Source organism: Lathamus discolor, chromosome 3 (genome assembly GCF_037157495.1).
Source record: "Lathamus discolor isolate bLatDis1 chromosome 3, bLatDis1.hap1, whole genome shotgun sequence".
NCBI classification, from domain to species: Eukaryota; Metazoa; Chordata; class Aves; order Psittaciformes; family Psittacidae; genus Lathamus; species Lathamus discolor.
Window position 1 is genome coordinate 18,103,020 of NC_088886.1, and position 22,146 is coordinate 18,125,165.

Genomic DNA, 22,146 nt, shown 5'->3' on the forward strand with positions numbered 1-22,146 from the left:
TGAATTGAGTTTATCAACAACTTTGGTGTTGATTTACACTTGGCAGGGTCTGTCCTTGATGAAAATATAGAAAAATGCAAGTCTATAGTGTATGATATAAAGAGTTAGTTGTATACTACAGTGTATATATTACAGTGTAATGGCTTAGAAAGAATTGTGTACTACATACAAGCTAAACATTCTAATAAGTAAAAAAGCATGAAAAAAAATATGTAGTGACATATATGACTTTAATCCAGACATTTACATGTGTAAGACCTGTAAAGCAAAGAGCAATTTGTGTCAAAGAATTTTTCACCTATCATATTGTTAAAGGAGCTGGATACTTAGCTGGCTTGAGATTTTCTAACTTACATGGTAGACTACCTAGAAACAAATCAAAACCTGTGGATAATAGAGGAGTTCCTTTCAATTCTGAGAAGAACAAAGCCCTTCCACTCCCATGGAACTACACAGTACCAGTAATAAACATTCTTTTCATTTGTTTCTTCTTTTGTCTTCTGAACTTCCCTCTTTCCTTAGATGCTCATAGAAACTCTGGCTCTTGCTTTTATAATTTTTTTTTTTTGTTGAAGAAAGTTACTTGCATTTATGATACATAATTTTGTGCCTTAAGTCTTGTCTCATTTATGTTATGTCCAGAAGGAAATGAACAAAACAAGCCCTTTGACAATATTCTATATTCTAAATTTTTTTTGGTGAAAATTATATCAATGCAATATCCACAGTAGGACATGCTCATGTATGGTTTAATGAACTAGACTTGATATTTGATAGGCATCCCTGCCCATGGCAGGGGGGTTGAAACCAGATGATCTTAAGGTAATTTCCAACCCTAACTATTCTATGATTCTATGAATCTATGATTTGAACAATTTTTCAGCTAGGTACAGCAGTATGTCTGGATAACATTGCCCCTGGAGCTTAATGCTTACAGCAGTCTTCTGTACATTAAAAATTCTCTTTTTGTTTAGTTCATGAAATAAAAATATAAAGAATCACTCAGTCATTAGCCAAAAACATTCCAAAGAGAAATCAGTTTGTTCATTCATCCATCAGTCTTTATTGATGGTGAATGAGTTAAGGTCTAAGAGCAGAGTTTGATGAAGCATGCTCAATGGTGTGCCAGAGGTATTTTCACTTGATAAAAACATGGAAACCAAGGATCTGTTTTTTCTTGATGAAAATATAAGATCTTGATCTGTTCATAGGAATTTTTCATCTTGCTATAATTCTTACGTCTGAAGATGGCTTTTTTGTTTGATTTCTTTGTGTTTCAATTTCAAAATGTTCTTTATAACTGTAAATGTACCATTGGATATGTTTGCAGTTATGAGTATTTTGATTATTTAATCAAACTTGGCAAACTTATGAATCCAGTTTTATTCTTTTGAGTAAAACCTTGAACACAGATCTGAAGTTTCTGCCTCCTGATGTGATGCACAGTTTTGGACAAAGATACTTTTTCATTTCTTCTCTATCACTTTTTGTGTGTTCACTAAGACTTTAAGAGACGTAATGAAAATATAGCTTGATACCTACACCTTCCCAGTTCTCATTCAGTAAAGGCAGTTTCTACAATCTTAAGACTTTTCAGTTTCTGTATGTAAGGGTGGGTATAACAAAAACCACCTCAGTCCTTATGCTACAGGGCTCTCCACTCGACTGGTGTATATTTGACAGGACTTAGGTGTAAAAGAAATGATCTTTTTTCCATGCATTTTGACACACCTGAAAGATCAAACTGTATACAGAACACAACTACCAACTCTTATTTCGAATACATTTTGAATGAACATAGAAACCTGGATTCAGTCCTTCTCTCTGATCTATAGCTGACAGGCAATAGAATTATCTGGAATATGACTGATCTGTGAGGGAATAAAAAGGGGAAATTATTCTATTTGGTAAATGTATTAGGAGCTTTTGATTTACTTTTAACCAAACATTTTTCTTTCATATCATTCTTCGCTCGCCTCTTGTCTTGCCTTTTCCAATAATTTTTCTTTAAACCTACAATAGTGCTCATTATCACAGAGGCTATTTTTCTGTAAAATCACTTACCTGAAAAGTAATTTTTATTTATGTACATATAATTGATTACTAAAATAATTGCTTGGTTCATGGTACAAAGTTCTATATAAAACTGTGTGAATATTTGTTTCTTAATCAAATATGTCCTCAGGTTTGCTATATTTACCCTCACCTAAGACTTGTAGCACGCTGACCTAACACAGAAAGCTACTATCCCAAATAAATGGCCTCCTTTCCTAGTTATTCTTACCTGGTATTTTCTCAACTACTTCTGTCTGAAACCAGCTAGTAAATATTGATGGTTCTGGATTCTAGACTGGCATCTGGAATAGAAATAGGGAGACTTGGGAAACGTTTTTTTGCTATGAGTAATTTCCATGTGATGATTAAACATGGTAAACAAGGACCAGTTTTATTTTTTTCTGAACACTCGGGTTTAACCTGTTGCAGACAAGTGCTAAAATGTTTCCTTAACTTGCAGCACTACAGTGAATTCAGAAGTAGTCTGGGTGACTGTGAGCCAAAATATCTTTCAAGAATTTCATAAGTCAAATCCTCAGAACTGCTTGGATGATATAAAAGCCATGGCTTATTTATCAAAGTAAGCATGCAGCACTCTTGAGTCTTGCAATGAGTTTCTGAGTGCTTTGATTATGAGCGTTGCTCCTTTAACTCACTTAAATGATTTAGAAAACATCAGCTAAAATATATAGTTCAGAATAGATTCAACACTAAGTCCTTTGTGGTTTACTGTTTTTCAGCTAATTTGGTATTGGTCCTTGCTTGAAGTTTCAATTGCAATTGCAGATAAATATTTGAAGATGCCTTTTCCTGTCAAATAATAAACAAGCAACATATGCATTTACTTTAAAAGGTGACAGATATTTGAACTCTGAATCCTATGTCCGTTATAATTTATACAGTGAACAAGTTTTCCATTCCTATTGGCCTACTTTGAGTAAGAATCATATAACTAATGCCATGCACTATGCACGATATACACATTTACTGCAGCACTATTTGGAATCAAGATTCCAGCCTCAGGAGTTATCTCCATGACTTTTCATAAACTTGTGGGGTTTAATGGTGAAGATTTGCTTTAACTCCAGATCTAACTACACAATAGTAATGGAACAGCAAAATCAACCAAAATTATAGAGCAATATACTTAAATTAGTCATCTAATACTGAGGAAACACCCATATGAAATGAAATTTAGAGCTTCAGTATAAAGTTGCTTTTCTTTTTCTAAAATAAACTTATCCAAGCTTTCCCCTTTCGTTTGAACACCTGATAGTGATTTAATGATTAAATTATTAATCAGTTTTAATTGCTAACTTAGTAGGTAGGCTTTCAAATATGCAGGAAAATATGTAAAAAAAGGCAGTAGCATGAAAATAGGGGTTTTGAAAGACTATACATTGAAAGTCGGTAGTACCAATGAGGCAGAAAGGGCAAATGTGTTGCAATCATTTTCCAGAGGGAATAAATGGTGGGGAAGTAATTAGGGTACAACCTAAAAATAAATCCCTAAAAACATGTATGTGACCCTGCCAGAAAGCAAGCCAGCAGATGTGCATTATGGACAGTAATGTGATTTCTTTTGAGAGGTTAGAATGACAACCCTGTAAGGCGTGGATTGACTGGAATATGCTAAAATAAAAAGGACATGCAAGATATCCTGCTGCAGATGTCACAGTTAGCAAGGTGCAGAATGTTAGCAATTGTAGTACTATAGTCTGCCAAAATAAATTATGATTTTTATACGCACTCTATAATATCGCCATAATAAACAAAATATCTGGAAATACCTTAAATTAGTAATTTTTAGAGATATTTCTGAAGACAAACTTGCAAATAAGTTTAAGAATTGCATAGAAATACATAATCATAAGTAGGATCTCCACAGGAATTCTGGTTTTTACTTAACCTGCCCTTATGACTTTGATTTTTGAGCTTAAAGACTTTAAATTCTTCTATGTTATTTTTAGGTCCCAAGTTATCTTTTAACACTTACTTCTTTTCTTTAGCACAACTTATTCGTTTTCACTTAAAATATAATACATAACTAAGTTTTAAAACTGACCACATTAAATGTAAAGTGTTTCCAAATTATCCAAATATTATTTTTATATATGCCTAGACTTTCTGTTTCCTGTCATTTCACAAAGAATATTTTAACTTTTGATTCTGATTCAGGATGGACTATATTTTTTTATTCTTACTTTCCCAACCTAGGAAAAATGTTTTTCCATTGAACTGCAGTATTATTATGATGAATAATATCTGTAAGTCTTATAAAAAGCCAAATCATGCTGTCCTCTTGAAGCTAATAAGGATACAGTGAAAAATCCCAGTAGCTTCAGCATTGCATATTGGAACTGAGCCATGAAGATGTAAATCCTGTTCCTAATACATTTGGGAAGTCCTTGCATGTGATTTTGCAGCTGGGCTAAATGTAGGTTGATGGTCTTTACAATATGCGCCCAAAGATTTCTTTGGAGCTTTTTATCATTTATATAGTAATGGAGTTACGTTTGGAAAAGGATGGAGATTTGGGAATTGGGCTTTACTGAAGTAGGCTTCTCTGCTTTTTCTTTCTGCAGGTACCTTGAGATACTTATGAACATGAACTACTATCTTAATTTGTATCTATGCTGTCCTCTTTTTTCTAATTTTATCTTTTAAACAATATATATAGATTTAATTTATTGTTAGTTGCTCAGCTGCCCCTTTAGACAATAAAAGTTGTGAAAAAATAATATTAATATTCATTTAAGTAAGATGTGGACAAGCAGAGGTATCTAAATGTAAACTGAAACAGACTACTCAGCTTTTATTATGCTTTTACTAAATCCATTACTTCTCCATAAGAGAACTTTGCCCTTCTCTGTTTTTTAAGATTAATTAAAAGAAATATCTCATTCTTTCTGAAATAATGCCTGTCCTTATTCTCTGTATGAGGCTGATGCAACCTTCAGTTCTGAAAGGGCAGGAAATAAAGACTTCTGGTACCACTGCCCTGACTAGTTTTCCGGCAGTCTCATTTCCTGCAGACTTCCCTGTTGCTTTACCTAAGGATGCATGGGAACACAGCATCTGATATGCAGAGGATTTAAAAAGTCCTTGAAAAGGGAAAATTGCAGCTCTGATGTCAGAACTGTTAATGCTGACAGCGATTTTAGCTGAGGTAAATTCCCACTTTTAATTTATATAGCTTCAGGACTGTTACACAGTGTGCAGAGTCGGCATTGCAGAACAGCATAAGGAGTAATAATTTTCTCCTCCCTACCTGACACCTAGTTCAAGTAACCTTAGAATTTAGTTCAACCTATATGTTTCCTGCTAGTTCAGAACTGAGGCATTCCTGACAGTCTTGGTTTCTTGTCTAATTTTCCTGTGGCACAGCATATATTCAAAGACTTGTTTCAAAGTTCCTGTGGATTTTCCTGCAATTAACAGATAATAAATTACTCTCTGAGATACTGGGGAATAGACTTGAACAGACAGATGATTTCTCCTCATCAGTTGAACCTAAACAGCCTTAAAAACTCATAATATTTTTAACAAATGTAACAGCAGAGCAGAATTCATATTCAGAATTAATTTCCAATTCCTAGAATATTCTGATTTCTGAGGTATTTAATGGTTTATGTGGGGATAATGCATTTCAAATGCATTGTTGTAGCTCACAATAAATTCTTGAGAGTGTAGATATGAGAGAGAGGGAATTACACTAATCTCTTTGAAAGATTTATTGTCGCATTCAGTGAAAGTCATCTCCTTGCCCAAAAACTTGAAAAAAGTTGTTATTCCACTTCTAATGGAATTTTGCAATGTATTTCATTCTGAGAAAAATCAGCTTTACTGTCCATATTCCAACAGCAGACGACAGAAAAATATGAATGGAGTGATTCCAGGTCTCTTGAAATAGGGGACTCTTCAAATTAAAACATCAGTCTTATTCTATCAATAATGCTACTTGAAAACATATTGAAAATGTTAGATGCTTATGAGGTATTTTCTAGAATGGTGGCAATAAAAAAAAAAAAAAGAAAATGTTAATCCAACTCCTGACACCGTTGGTGCTGTTGGGTTTGTCTATACCTCCTTCAGAAAAGTTCGTCTATCCAGTAGCATGATATGTCACTGCTTGGAACATTTGCAAGATTTGATTTATTTCAATTACATACTATTAGTGGGAGACTTTTAATATGCTCAATGACACAAATAGCAGAGCAGCAACTATTGTGTGGTAAAGGAAACTGCTGAAAAAGGGTGCTTTTGTGAAAAAGCCACAGGGGGTGGGGGGTGGGGAAGAAAGTTGGCAGGAGATCCCTTCTAAATAGAAAGAACACTTAGTCTCTATACATTTGGTCAGCTTTCTTTTTAGGTGAAATGGGCACTGACCGCAAAATGTGCAATGAGGACAATGTGTGGCAATGTGGGCTGGAAGGCAAGTCCTGAAGGTGAAGTGGACAAGGGAGTCATACATGAGAAACCTAAAGACTTCAGGTTTCTACCCACTCCATAATTTTGCCCTGTCTTCTGTTTGCACCATTTGTTCAGAAGAGACCTTCTTCTGTAGTCATGTATATATGATGTTTGCTCTAAATCATTTTAATGTTTAAAATATTAAAGAGGTTTCTGTGAATATGAATGCAGTGCTTATTTTGAAGTGACTAGCATTGTATCATTCTCCTTTATGTTGGCTCAGTTATCTTCCGTAGAAGTGAAATGCATTTTTTAAAGAGTCTTGTCGAAGAGGATGGTCCTTTATGCAAGACAGCAGACCAACTCTGCATGGGCATGTAGTTAGGACTATTCGCTATGTGTATTTAAAAGAATGCACTAGGAACAAAATCTCTGCAGAAATATACTTCCCTTTTATTAGGAAAGCCTTCTATAGCCTTAATTATCATGGACAAAAAAAAGCATACTGTTTCCCAGGGAAATACTACCCACTGATATCACAAGAATTCATCCCTGCTTAAGTGCTTGGAGGTATGTTCTCAATGCAGTTATAATCGGGTCGTTATCACCATGGTTATGAGATTTAACTGACTGAAAATTGTAGGCATTTGTCTCATTAATGCCAAATGTTATAGTTTATTTCTGGAAACTAAAAAACCTGCTGCCCAGGGAAACCTGTTCTGTGATAATCATTGAAAACAAGTCACTTGAGAATAGCCTGCTTGGTTCATGTCAGATGGTTTCATATATATTTTGTTACTGTTTTTTAGGGTGTTTTGGTTATTAAATGACTTTGTTCTGTGGTATTTTGCATTGTGAGTTAGTGTTTCTTAAGAACTTGAGGTCTAGAACTTACAAACTATTATGAAGTTATGATTTTTTTTATTCATGTGCAATCACTTCTGGACTACATTAGCATCTCAGCATACTCTGTATTTACATTTTCCCTTTCCCTCTCTTTTTTTTTTTTTTTTTTTTTTTGCTTTATCTTTATTGTACACTTTCAGACAAAACACTCTTCAGCTGTGGTCTTGGGACAGAATATAGTCACATTTCTCTGGAAGATAATTAAAGAAGTGCTATTGCCCTTTCAACTTAATTTTTATTGTTCCTGAAACAAAAAATTTAAAATCATCAGTTATTTCAGTTACACATGGATCAAACTAGAATTAATACATTTGGACCTCTCCTCCCACCGCCAACCCTGTAGTTTCTTTTGTAATAAAAATGAGTTATCTAAAAATTAAATCCTTGTATTTGATCAGAAAATTTGACAGAATTTTGAGGGTTTTATTGATCAAATAATCGAATTCTTCTTCTGATTTACAATCTTTTTTGAGTAGGATTTGTACAGCATATGTAAGTACATCCCTTTGACCTCTGAATGGAGTTGGATTTTGGACTATTTCAAAAACCCCAACAAGAAAATTTGATCTTTCTTTGTTGTATGTTGGAACTATAAATTTGTATTTTCTTCTTTCAGTTATTTTCTATGTAGAAGCTAAGAGTACCAGAGCAAAGGAGTTCACAGAGGAAGGCACGGGTACTTGGAAAAGTGAAAAAATGAGTAACACAAACATATGTTTGAGTGAAAATATAGTATGTGGAAAAGACCCTTATTTATTACTCTATTTATAGAGCATTATTTATTATTAATAATTAGAACAATATTTCATTGCTTACCTATAACAGTCATTAATGCTTGTAAGTAATCTCAAAATCTAGCCATGCTCATTTTTTTCATATATATATAGTTCTCTTTCGAATCAGTGGATTGATGATTTCCCCATTCTGCCTTTTGGCACACCTGAATACAGCAAGCACTATCACTCCCATAATCAAAACAGAGGCAGTCCCTACCTATGGCTTGAATAATCCAAATGAAGAATGAAGATGCATGAGACGATAATTATAAATCTATTTACTAACTTTCCTTATTTTGTGATTTCAGGAGACATAAGAGTAATAAGAATAGATAAAAATTATAAAATTGGCTTTATAGGTTTTATATTTCATATAAACTTTATGAAGATGCATTGCCTTATAGACAAATGGTTGAAAAAGATAATAAAAATCTAGAAACCCAAACACCAGTAAAAATAAATAGATCTCTAAATAAAAATTTACATATATAAATGCTAAGCATAACCTTTCAGAGATAGAATAAAACTCACGATAACATTCACCTTTTATTGTCTTCTAGTTACTGATCTTGTTTAATATAGGTGGCTTGTTATTTTATAAATGGATTATGATTATGTAAATGCATTGGGATTATGACACAAAATTGAGATTTTAGAATGGAATTTTAGACCACTTGCTGGGAGAGAGAGGGGACTGAAAGATCACACATAGATCAAAATTGTTATTCCAGACTTTCCAAGCCAAACATGATGCCTCTGCAAGAGTCTTTGTGCTGATACAGGATGATTAAGCAAAAAAAAAAAAACACAGCAAACTGGGCCTGCCATAAATATTAAAGACTGCCAAATATGTACAGGGAGGACATGTCCTGACTCCATCTCATTTCTTTGTGCAGGTTTGGCTGAAGTCAGTTCTGTGTGTCCTTTCCACTGGCTCCTGGCATTACAAAGGGTCTCCTCTGCTCTCAGGAGCAGTAGTCCAAAGTGATGGACATATGCCAAAAGCTTGGAATAGTCTAAAATTTTGGGTTTACTTTGCAAAGCCATCCACACATGTTGGAGGTAGCACAGACTGTAAGAGAGCCAGGCAATCCTAAGAAACATCAGCATTCTTGAGTTATTTTAACAAACCTTCATATTCTATTCAAAATAGATTGTTAAAATATCGAGCTTCCATCTGTTCATAAGGATTAATGTTAGTTGTCTGTTTGCATGTCAGTCATCTGCTCAGTGGTAACGTATAGTTTGGATATGAGCTCCTTTACCCCACAATTTAAGTTTATTCTCCAGAAGATCCAGACCTGAATACAATACCTGAAGTAACAGAAAAATAGAAGTGGTTGTATTCAAAATTAAGGCAAATCACCACATAAGGGTAAATCTCACCACAGCCTCTGAGATGGTAAAAAAGAGAGAGCTAATAAGTTCCAGGATAGTGGCTGGGAGCAGTCTGGGAGTGGGATGATAGAGGAAATGGTTGTATTTTGGCAATAAAGAAAGCTGGGATGATATGTGATGGCCAGAATTTTCTGCTATGGCTCTTGTTGTATTACCTTTGTTTCACTTTCACATTCTTCTTTCTGCCTGGTCTTGGTATAAGGAAGAAGGGGAACTACAAAATAATGAATTTTCTACAGATTCTACAATCCAGTTTAACAAATGTGGATCATGGTATACCCATCTATCCTAATAACTTGGGGTTTTTTTCTTGACTCCTTATGCAGGCAAAAGAAAAAAGCTGAGGTGCTGCATGATCTACTGTGGAGATGCCCACCTGCCCTATTTAAATTTACTCATTTAAATAACTGCCCGTTACCAAGCACAATCCTCAACTGTTAAGCTGGAGCTCTACTTGTCTACTTGTGTAAAGATAAATGTAGTTTTATTTTGATTTTGTGGTCATGGATTCAGTGATTACAATAGGCAGGATGTCTATAGAATTTTATGGTTAAACTTATCTTAGGTCTTTCCCTGATGAAATATATCCTACCGCTACCACCATAATAAATACAGCTCACAAAATGATTTTACTACTACCGAAGAAAAGTCAAAGTTTTTTCCAAGATTTCAACAAGGAGTTGCTGTGTGCACAGGTTTCATCAGTGAAAATCACAGTCCTCATTTTAATGAACCACGTTTATTAAACTCATTCTAATTCCCATAGCTATAAAGAAATAAATTGTCTTTAAACTGTTGGTCAGCTAACATCTTTGTAAGGGTTCTCTGCAATAGAAATAGCACTCCCCAAAGTCTGTGGTACCAGTGAAACCTTTGCAGTCATACTTTTCATAATTAAATTGAGCTATTTCACCTTAATTAAGTCTGAAATGTGCCGCCAGCTGAATTAAAGGGAAACTTTATGAAATGAGCTTCTGAATTCCTCAGTCTGTTCTGTCTAATACAGTAAATGCTCTTCCATTCCCTTGCCATTAGGTAACAGAAACGCGGACTGGTCCTCTTGGCTGCAGTAACTATGACAACCTAGATTCTGTCAGCTCTGTTCTGGTTCAGAGTCCTGAAAATAAGATTCAGTTGCAAGGTATGTAGGTGCAATTTCATTAATTTGTTTTGAAACAAGATGACATTTATCACACTATTTGTTTTTCTTTCTTCCACCTCATAAAAGGTCATTTTCTTTGTGTGTGTGTGTGTGCAATAAATACATTCTAGACAATATGAAGGAAATGTCAGTAACTCATGTTGCCTTTGAAATGGAAACAATTTCTCTACATATCAGAAAATAATTTTAATAATGCTGTTAACATTTTACCATCCTATTTAGCAACCACTCTCTCACCTTTTTAAAAATCTGAATTCCCGTAGATTCCACCAAGCAGGGAGTGACATTTAACATGCTCAGCCTGCTTTGCACATGCTGAGTAGTAGCTTATACCTCATGCAGTTGTGCCACTGAAATGAATGGAGTCATTGAAGGAGTGGTATACAGATTTTTCAAAGACTCTAAATAATGAACAGTCCAAAGGCTCCTTTTGGGACTTTTATGAAAATGTGGAAAGTTAGGCATCCCACTCATTGGAAAAATAATAGTAATTATACATAAAAAAAAAAAGAACAACAAAAAAATAAAACAGAGAGATTAAAAAAAAAAAAAAAAGAGAGAGAGAGAAAGGAAAAGGAAAAAAGGAAAGGAAATGGAAAAGGAAGAAAAGAGGCACAATTTCTAACTATTTTTTCTGTTAATTCCTGTAGATGTATTTCCCAGCCTGCATATTAGGTACGTAAATATTTTTGAAAATTCATAATCTAGGGCATTAATAATTGCTTTTTTCAGTTACACAAATGTAGCATGAACAAGTCATTACTATCAAAACAGATTAAATTATCTTTAATTTATATACTTGTGTCCACCTCTGAATATGTACAAGAGAAGAATGCAATTATTAATTCACAGTTACAGGTAGCTATATAATTATTTCGAGTTTAAAAAAAAATTCATAACGATTCATAAATCAGTTGGACATTTAGTGTGTAGTTGTTGCTGACTGTTAAGAATGGCTGTCAGGGAAAGAAATAATTTGCAATTTAATATGGTCTCCAGCATATGCGTGATGTTTGTCAGTTAAAATTTGGAAAAAAATATTTGCATCCCTTAGACAATGTTTTGCTGCATCACATTGGATTCTTATTATGAGAATTATCAGAATTACATAAACTGTTTCATAGTTTTCATGGAAGAATTGAACAAGACTCAAGTTTGCTTATCTGAGCTTTCTTTTCCTTTCACAATTTCAAGGCTTTTTATAAGAATAGAAGTACATTGAAAAGTTTACTCAGGTAACAATGGAGTTTTACAGATTTTGACATGAGGTAGAAGAAAGCACAGAGAAATCTGGTTTTAGAAATTGTGATGTGACTTTTTACTTGGAAGGGTTATGAAATTACTTTTACAGCTATCATTTTTATGTATCAAAAAATAAGTGATAAATCTCTATGAAATTGTCCAAGTGCAAATGTAGAAGGAATCTACCTCACAAATAACCAGAACCTAAGCTGAGAAATTACTTAACCCCAAAATAAGCTCCACTGGTTCCAGAAAGATTATTTTTTCCACAGAAAATAACAACAAATAATAAATAGGAATTTATAATGTACCTGGGCTTTTTGATTAGTTGATTACTATTGTAACTAGAGTGACTGATACCTAGTTAAAGTACTTCTTTATAAGATACTCATTCTCATCACCGGGATCATGTAAAAAATGGTCAGAATTTTCAGATAAGAAAATCTAAATTTCTGGTCACAAATATTCTGATTTTTTTTATTCGCCTGCTCTGTGGTTCTGAAATATCAGTGTGACATGCTTTTGCAAGGCCTCTGCATGGTATGGCAGAGGAAATTGTAAAAACACTTTGAAAAGGGTTTTGTGACATAGCGGGAGTATTTTGAGATACAATGGGAACTAGGCTTTGCACTCTTTCTCCATGCTAAACCTTTAATAAATTTAAGAATGCATTTTCTTCCTCAAGGTTTTATATCTGTACCTATCACTTCCAATTGACTGTCCCTTACCACTTAAATACCAATGCTATAAGCTGAATTTTTTCTAAAATTTCATCCAATCCCATTCTTCTTAATTTGTCTCTACAGAATCATGAAGGGATAACTAGTGTTATCTAGACAAGCCGTATCTTGTGTCAAGGGCAACATGGTAACAAGTCCAATACAAAATGGAAATGTTTATTTCACACCTCTTTTTATGATTATACTCTTTACTCTAGCTTTCAGGGCTGTTTTCCCTTCAACAGCACTCTCAAAATTTGAATTAGCTGCTAGTACCAAGATTATAATTCAGCTGCATGCTTCCTTACTGTAAAGGTTTTTCTACTGAGGCTGTTCATTGAGCAATTCTTTGTAAGGAGAATTTGATGTCATCTTTCTTTCTGTTTTTGATAATCTCCCTAGGAAGAAATCATACCAGCAAATGCTCTATCTCAGTAACACAGGTTACTACTTAGCAGAATGGGTGTTCCATACTGAGAGGGAAATGAGAAATATATCTGAAACTAATTCTTAAAAAAGGAAATATATAACATATATATTGTATATATGAGTTAGTTCATATATCTGCTATATATATAGAAAAAGCATTTATATACTCATATATATAGCATATATAACATATATGTTATATATATAGCATATATGTAACACACATATGAACTCATATATATAACATATGTTATATATAACAAGTCATTCTAGCAAATGCTAGACAGAAGTTTAAACTTTCCTTAAAAAATCCATATAGTTTTCATTTTCATAATTGCTTTTTTGTTATGTAGGTTGATGAAGCTGCTTGACTGGATCATTCCTTTGCATTTAATAACATAATACTTACTCTAATTCCTTCAGGTCTTCAGGTCATCTTGCCTGAGTATCTGCAAGAGCATTTTGTCCAGGCAGCTTTGAGCTACATTGCTTGCAATTCAGAAGGGGAGTTCATCTGCAAGGACAATGACTGCTGGTGTCATTGTGGTCCAAAATTCCCAGAATGCAACTGTCCCTACATGGACATTCAAGCCATGGAAGAAAATCTGCTCCGCATAAGCGAGACTTGGAATGTGTACAACAGTGAATTTGAGGAATCTGGTGAGATGTTTTATACAATTTTTGTCTGTTTTGTTGTATCTTACAAAAGGTATTTATACAACTGACTCCATCTGAAATTTCCAGAATGGTTTGTAAATCTAAACATATATATTCTTTAATACATCCTGGATCTAAGTCTATATTTCTGATAGTAAGTGGTGATCATGATGATGAGCAGTCTGTGTAACTACATAAGGATTTAGGCAACCATGCTTGAGTATTATTAATCCATTATACTCTGTGGACTCCAGGGCTGATGACTTGGTCCCTATTGGAGCAAGAAGTGTGTTAGACGCAGAAAGCAGAAAAAATTAGGAACAAAGTCAGGTTATATACCTAGGTATTCTGCATTTTTTTGTTCTGTAATGCAGCTGGAACAGCTGCTTCATTCCACATCCATTTTTTGGTGTTGGGTTAAAGTTTCTCCTGTAATTCACCTTTATGCTGCTCCTCCAGGAATACCATGAAGTTGGAATGGAGATTATAGCTGACCCTTGATTTGCCAAGTAGTTAATAGTTCATCCTGTTTTAGTTGGTGACTACTTATGATTTCTATTTAAAATGGACCTATCCACGTTGTTGCTACATATTTGTGCCACATTAGTTTTCTTTAAAGTATCAATGTTTATTTTATACATCATTTCACCTGTCCTGATCATCAGAACTTCCAGCCCCATAGAGAGTAGGAACCTCAGGTAAAATCAGCTTCTGAACAACTGTTTTCACAATTCACTCACTCAGTGATATCAGTGACATCTGTCTAGCCAGATGGTTGGAAAATTTAAGCAATCTCAGCAGATCTGGGAAAAATCACCAAGAAAAGAAAGAAAGGAATGAGGTAAAGAAGAAGCAGAAAAAAAATATAAATCACAGTTTTTAATGAGGTGTGTTGGAGAAGGAATAGAAGAGAGAGGGAAGAAGACTGTTCAGTGGTCATGGAAGAGTGTGTGAGAGAAGAAATGTCAGTACAGCACTTAACTGTGAACAGTACTTTGTACACGTTAATTTTTATATTTGTTGGTTTATTGTTAAAGACTGTTTTCTCAGTTCAAGGTTGAGAATTTTAAAAGACCTTGTATCAGTCAAAATCATAGTGGTTGTAACTTTCTATAAAACTCGATTGGTCTGTTTGGAAGATATTAAGCCCTTTTCCCAGCCCTGGTCTCACTCTAGCGTGACCCTAGATCTTCTTCTTGGAGGATCACAGACTTCTTTGATTATAAAAACACAAATTTATGGTTTGGTTTTGTGTATGTTTTGTGTGCATTTTTGCCAATTGCTATTTTGACACCTTTAAGATTTATGGAGTCATGCTACCATTTACTATTTTACAATCTAGGACAAGTATATTGACTCAACAGAGTGGCATGGTTTTGTTTACCGTATTTTGTCTGTGAATGGAATGTGATACTCTTCAGTGACTGAAAAGTGCCATTTGATACCACCTGCTTATAAGGAATTTTAGTTAAGCTGAAAGAGCACACATAGCTGAATCTATGGAGGATTCTTACAGCAACCTATACAAGGACATCAAATTACTTATGTGCTGGAATAATTGTCAGCTACATGTATAGTCCTATGTTCAGGACTGAGACATGAATGTCAGGGGAAAAATGGGTAAGAGTTAAACTCTGTGCTTTTGAAAAAGGCTCTGTCTATGCTGTATGAATCACTAAAATGGCAACTTCACATGCATCTGTCAATCAGGTAATTGCTAGTAGGCATGGTTACTAAAATGTGAAATACAGATTATTAACATCATTGAGACATATGCCACAAACACTCTTTAGCCCTTGAATTATTAAATGATTTTTAATCTAATAAATATACAAAGCATGAGTTCCACATCTCATAGGTACTGTAGAAAATCTCTGCTTTTAACTTATAAGCTGTTTTGCATAAGCATGTTCAAGGAAAGATGAGACAAGTAACCTTGTATGTATGTGGGTTTGTACTTTCCTGAAAGAAAGTCAGCATGTGAACTTTAGATAGATAGCTTAGTCATTGCCCATTCAACCTCGCTACATAAACCATATATTACCATCTGAACAACTCTTTCAGTACTGCCACAGATGGTCTGTAAACATTTCTAGCCACAGCTGATTACTGAGACATTTTCTGAAAAATTTAGAGCTTGTGCAACATTTAAGCTATGAAAAAAGCTATTAACAAATCTCAGCATGATGTGATTCATGTTAGTACATGTTCTGAGAAAAAAAAAGTCCTTTATTGAAGTCAACTAATGTTTTAAATAGATATTTTATAACTTTGATGAGGGATATATAGCATAATATAATGGTTTGGATTGGAAGGGACCTTAAACATCGTTTAGTTCCAACCACCTGCCATGGGCAGGGACGCCTTCGCTAGACCAGAATGCTCAAAGTCCCATCCAACCTGGCCTTGAACAGTGGCAGGGATGTGGCAACCACAGCTTCTCTAGGCAACCCGTGCCAGGGCCTCACCACCGTCACAGGGAAGAATATTTTCCTGATGTCTAATTTGAGTCTCCCCTCTGTCACCTTAAGGTCATTCTCCCTTGCCCTGTCACTACATGCCCTTGTAAAAAGTTCCTTTCCAGCTTACTTGTAGGCCCCCTTTAGGTATTGGAGGACTGTTATAAGATTTCCTTCAGCCTTTTCTTCAGGCTGAGGCTGAACAACACCAACTCTCTCAACCTGTCATCACAAGAGAGGTGCTCCAGCCCTCACAGCATATTTGTGGCCTCCTCTGGACTTACTCAAGCAGGTCCATGTCCCTCTTATGCTGCGGGCCCCAAAGCTGATGCAGTCTTTAAGTCAGGTGAAGTCAACTTTTGAGAAAAGAGTAGGTTGTTTAACTCTATATGTAATTTACATTTTATCTATATAATTTAGAAGAAATATAAATAAGCTAGAAAAAAGTAGTGTTGAAGAATGTCAGATTATATAGTATTTTAGTCTCTGAGCAGACAAAGAACAGGATAATCCAGACCATATATTATGATCCATATAATCTACTACTAACTGCAGAGGAATAGATGAATGAATGAATGAATGAATGAATGAATGAATGAATGAATGAATGAATGAATGAATGAATGGATTAATTAATTAGTTAATTCCATTCTTTGAAACATGAACTCCAGATTCAAGTAAGGTTAAATACAAATGTATTAACTTTCTCACTTTTCTGCCTTCCAAACCCTTCCTTACCTTACATATAACAAAATAGTCTTCTGAATCCAGTAGCAAATTTTATCCCTTAACACACACCTGTAAAAGTAGGTTCACTTGAAATCATGCACATTATGTGTGGACAGAATTTAACCTAAAGAGGAAGAAGTTAATATTCAATTTAAGATGGTTTGTTTAGAATCATAGAATAGTTAGGGTTGGAAAGGACTTTAAGATCATCTAGTTCCAGCCCCCCTGCCGTGGGCAGGGACATCCGACACTAAACCATGTCACCCAAGTCTCAGCTTTGAACACCACCAGGGATGGAGCATACACAACTTTTCCTGGACAACCCATTCCAGTGCCTCACCACCCTCACAGTAAAGAACTTCCTCCTTATATCCAATCTAAATTTCCCCTGTTTAAGTTTTATCCCGTTACCCCTTGTCCTGTCACTACAGTCCCTAATGAAAAGTCCCTTCCAAGCATCCTTATAAACCCCCTTCAGATACTGGAAGGCTGCAATCAATCCCACTGTCAGTGTTATCTCTCAGTCTGTCCGTTTAAGAAAAAACAACAGAGAAATAGATCTTTACATTTAAAGGGGAAAAAAATAAATTAAAAAAAACAGTTCTCCAATACCTAAATCCTATTTGAAATCAGTGGGCAGTTACATTCAGTTTGTGTCTTTGGAACTCTCCAACTGACTTTGCACACATAAAATAAAACACAAAAACAGTATGACTTTTTTTCTCTACAACCTCATCCTCTCTTTCAAATTAGGCAGTTTACATTGTTGTTTACTTTTCGAACCATGAGATGTGAAAGAAAAATTGGTGTACCTAGTTAAAGATCCTGAAAACGATTGCAACTACAAAAAGGTTTAGTATGGTTTAGTATGACCAATCTATGCACACATGTCCAAGTAATCATGTTAGATGAATGTAATGTTGGGTGAAATTAAAACATGTATCACACCAGGAACCTCATGAAGTTCAGCAAGGAGAATTCCTTGTCCTTCATCTGGGGACTCCTGCATGATGCACCAGGATACGCTGCAGGTCACCCGGCTGGAAAGCAGCTTGGCAGAAAAGTACCTGGTCCCTCTGGAAACCAGGTTTACTGCGAGCCAGCAACATGTCCTTGAAGCAAAGAAGGCTGATGATATCCTGGGCTGCATTAGGAGGAGTATTGCCGGAAGTCCAAGTGAGAGTATCTGTCTCATCTCTTCAGGTCTGGACTCTTCTGTACAAGAGACGCGTGGACGTATTGGAGAGAGTTCTCAAAGATGAAGGGTCTGGAGCATCTCTCTTTTGAGGAGAGGCCAAGAGAGGTGGGGCTGTTCAGCTGGGAGAAGAGAAAGCTCAATGGGATCTTACCAATGTAGATAAATACCTGAATTGAGGGCGTGAAGAAGATAGAGCTAGGCTTTTTTTCAGTGGGGCTGAGGGGCACAAAACAAAACGTGGTAGATTCCCTCTGAACACCCGGAAACACTTTTTCACTGTGATAGTGACTGAGCATTGAGGTATATTAAGTATATTTTCAAAGTAGCCTTGAAATTGAAAAATTATTTGTTCAAAAATATATTTTAAATACAAAATACCATGGAAGGAAATAGCACACCTATAACAAAATTGGGCAGGAATTTTAATGTCACAGTTGGGTTTAAATGTGATTCAGTGAAACACTGAAATATGTGCTTATTTTAATTATTTATAGTCCATTAGCTTCTTAGATTTTAATTGTGTGCTTAAATGTTCATCATCAGCTTAAATAGATGAGAGATAGAGCCATCTAAGACATTGAAGAAATGCGCCTACCAAACACAAAAACTGCTACTAAACACGTAGCTTCACAGGCATAATAATTAAACATCAAAAGTCATCCTGTAGATTTTTTTTAAATGTATAATTTTGTAGCTTTAAAAGACAAACTTCTCAAAATGTGACGTTTGATCTTTTTTCAAACACTTTTGTATCTGCTTTATAGAGATATTTCAAAAGGTAAATTTCAGTATCACAGAAAACCTAAGTGGCATACGTAGAGCCAAAATAAGTTGATATTTACTTTCACAATATTTGCTGAAATCATTTTTCATTGTGCATTCATCCTCCATCATTGCTTTGATTGCCAAGTACTAGCTGAAGTGAACTGTTGTTGCAAGCTATTCTTTAATCCTTGGATTCACTGGATTTCGTGTATAATGCATTTCATAATTCCCTAATAGCTCCAGGATGTCTTGCTATTGGGCATTGGTTACCCTTTTGAAGTTGTTGTGGTTTAATCCCAGGTAACTCCCACCAGTTTATATACTGGGCATTACGTGCTGTGGTACAGAATACCCCTTTGGCTAGTTTGGGTTAGGTGTCCTGTCTCTGCTTCTTCCTGGCTTCCCCCTGGCTTCCCCTCCTCCCTGGCAGAGCATGAGACTCAGAAAGTCCTTGGTCAGACTAAACATTACTGAGCACCAACTAAAAACATTGGTGTTATCAGCATTGTTCCCAGGCTGAAAGTCAAAAACACAGCCCTGCACCTGCTACTAAGAAGGAGAAAAATGACTGCTACTGCTGAACCCAGGACAGAAGTGCTGACTTAAAATAATCTGAAAAAATCTACAGTTTCAATTACATCTGAAAATTACATCTGAATCCTCAGTTAATATATAGCATTACATAAAAAGTTACTAAAGTTTTCTTGTTTACATTAGCATAGATTGCTTTTGGACTTCAAAGTCCTGCTTCCTCCGTTCAATTAATTCCTCAATTCAATTTTTCCATTCCTTTATAATGACTGAATTAATAATGTTCCCAAAATCCCTTGCATGCAAAAAATTGGTTTTAAAGGCTTGAAGAAAGTAGGTTCTAACAAGGGAGATAGACGATAAGCTTATTGCTGAATTAAATATCTGTAAAACTGAAAATGAAGAAGTTCAGGCATCCCATTCTTTTTGAGGGGGAGAGTAATATTTCTATCTTATACGATTACTTTAATATAAAATCCACAGAAAGTAAGAGGAAAGACCTCTTCAGTGAGATTTAGAGAATTTTGCTTTTAATAGTGTCATGAATTTATACCTCCATCTTCAAAACTGCAAAATGTGGAAACCCACCATATTTTGATGATACACTTTCAGAACTATTTCCCTTTTCCTTCAGTTCATATTTTCCCATATGGACTATGATCGTACTATAAAATGCCAACTTTGAAACGAAAGTGTCCTTTCAATAAGCACGTCTACTCTCCAGATCTTCTAATCTGTTTTATTAAAACCAAGCACAAGAGGAGCACAAAGATGGTCTCAGAAAAAGTGAAGAATTGGTGTTCTCTCACTCTTGCAGTTAATCTAGACCTTAATGAATTGAAACTCATATGCACATTTGACCAATATTTTTACTATTGAGTGCTAGTTACATACAGAATATGTTTCAATTCACATTTTGTGGTTTGAAATTGGGGGTTGTAGTGCTGTGTAGACATCTGAGTTGTCCAAGTCATAACTTCTGAAAAGATTGGTCAACCCTTTGTGGTCACATTACATGTTTTTATAAAATAGCACTGTGTGCTGCCTCTAGGCTTCAAAACTTTCTACTGTTTCTTGTGAAGGATGAAGATCCCTATTCTCACAGTGAAGTTTCCAGGTTTACAGCCTGGGTTTCTACTAGCCAGGCTGTAAACTGTGGTAAAATACAGACCAGAAATTACAGCTGGCACTGATATGGGAAGTGCAGATGCTCAGGGAGAAATTCTTTACACCCTCTGCTAGCCTTATAAATTTGCTGCAGATGGGCAGCAGTGTCTTTATGATTACTGGGGCTGTGAAGAAGCTGTAAAGGAGAAATTCTAAGATTCTTCCAAAATCAGAGACTGGATGTGACAGTCACACAGTCAATACATACAACCATAGCAAGAGATTATATTTGATCTCAAATTCTACATAAATCTCTCAGTATTTCTTTTGTGGTTTAACCCTAGTCAGCAACTAGCACTGCACAGCCATTCTGTCAATCCCCCAGCAATGGGATAGGGGACAGAATTGGAAGAGCAAAAGTGAGAATACTCATGGGCTGACATAAAAGCCATTTAATAGGTAAAACAAAAGCTGCACGCACAAGCAAAGCAAAACAAAGAATTTATTCACCATTTCCCATCGGCAGGTGTTCAGATGTCTCCTGGGAAACAGGGCTCCATCACATGTAATAGCTACTTGGGAAGACAAACACCATAACTTCAGATGTGTTCCTCCTTTCCTTTCTCTTCCTCTAGCTTTATACACTGAGCATGACATCATAAGGTACGACTTATCCCTTGGGTCAGTTGGGATCAGCTGTCCCAGCTGTGTCCCCTCCCAACATCTTGTGCACCCTCACTCTACTTGGTGGTGGGGCAGCGTAGCAAGCAGAAAAGGCCTTCACTCTATGTAAGCACTGCTTAACAGTACCAAAACCGTCACTGTGTTAACACCACTGGTTTCAACACAAATCCAAAACACAGCTTCATATTAACTGCTATGAAGATTAACTCTATCCCAGCCAAAACCAACACAATTTCTAAGGAAAGAGGATATTACAGTCGTTATTCCTGCAGGTAAAGACTCTTTAAGTGCTGAGCATATAGTAATACATCTGTTGATTTTTTGTCTTTCAGTGTGAGTATCTAAATATTGCAAACATAGCCAGAGTAATCAGATTTATTTAATTTACTGAAAGAAATTTATGTTTAAATAAAACAGACACAAAACCAGACAGTTAAAAAAAATGTATAGGTAAATCTTTAACTTAGCTTTAAATAGGTTAAATGTAAAGTTAAAATAAAATTAAGTAAATAATGTAAATAAATTTAAATAGTATGAAGATAGAAATCTTGGATGTCTGGTTGACAGAATGCACTATGATGAGAGCCAGTGACAAATCCAGATCTTCAAGACCAAATATTAATCGCAGCATAAAGACACAGGAAACCTGGGGGAAAGAAATTTGCATCATATAAGTACTAGCTTTTTCTTCATGTCGTACACTGTTGTCAACAATAGTTCTGGAATCATCTTAATTACGAATTACATGAATATCTCCTAACAGTGAAAAGAGGTTGCATTAAGGAATGCAACCAGTATCCCTCATGTGGTTCATTCTTTCTCCTTCTCTCCATCTGACAAGCATTTTAAAATATTACTGCGATTATAGTGTGTCAGCTTATTTCTGATGGATGACTCCAGCAAAACTACAAGTCTG

General features: G+C 35.3%; 1 protein-coding gene across 2 annotated transcripts in view; it reads left to right on the top strand.

Moving 5' to 3' along the window:
• Nucleotides 1-22,146, top strand: part of BRINP3 (BMP/retinoic acid inducible neural specific 3) — a 211,659-nt gene that overhangs the window by 134,741 nt on the left and 54,772 nt on the right. For both annotated transcript variants that reach the window (XM_065672591.1, XM_065672592.1), the window contains exons 5-6: nt 10,584-10,689; nt 13,524-13,760. In XM_065672591.1, the coding sequence (XP_065528663.1) occupies nt 10,584-10,689; nt 13,524-13,760 (343 nt within the window). The remainder of the gene's footprint in view (nt 1-10,583; nt 10,690-13,523; nt 13,761-22,146) is intronic.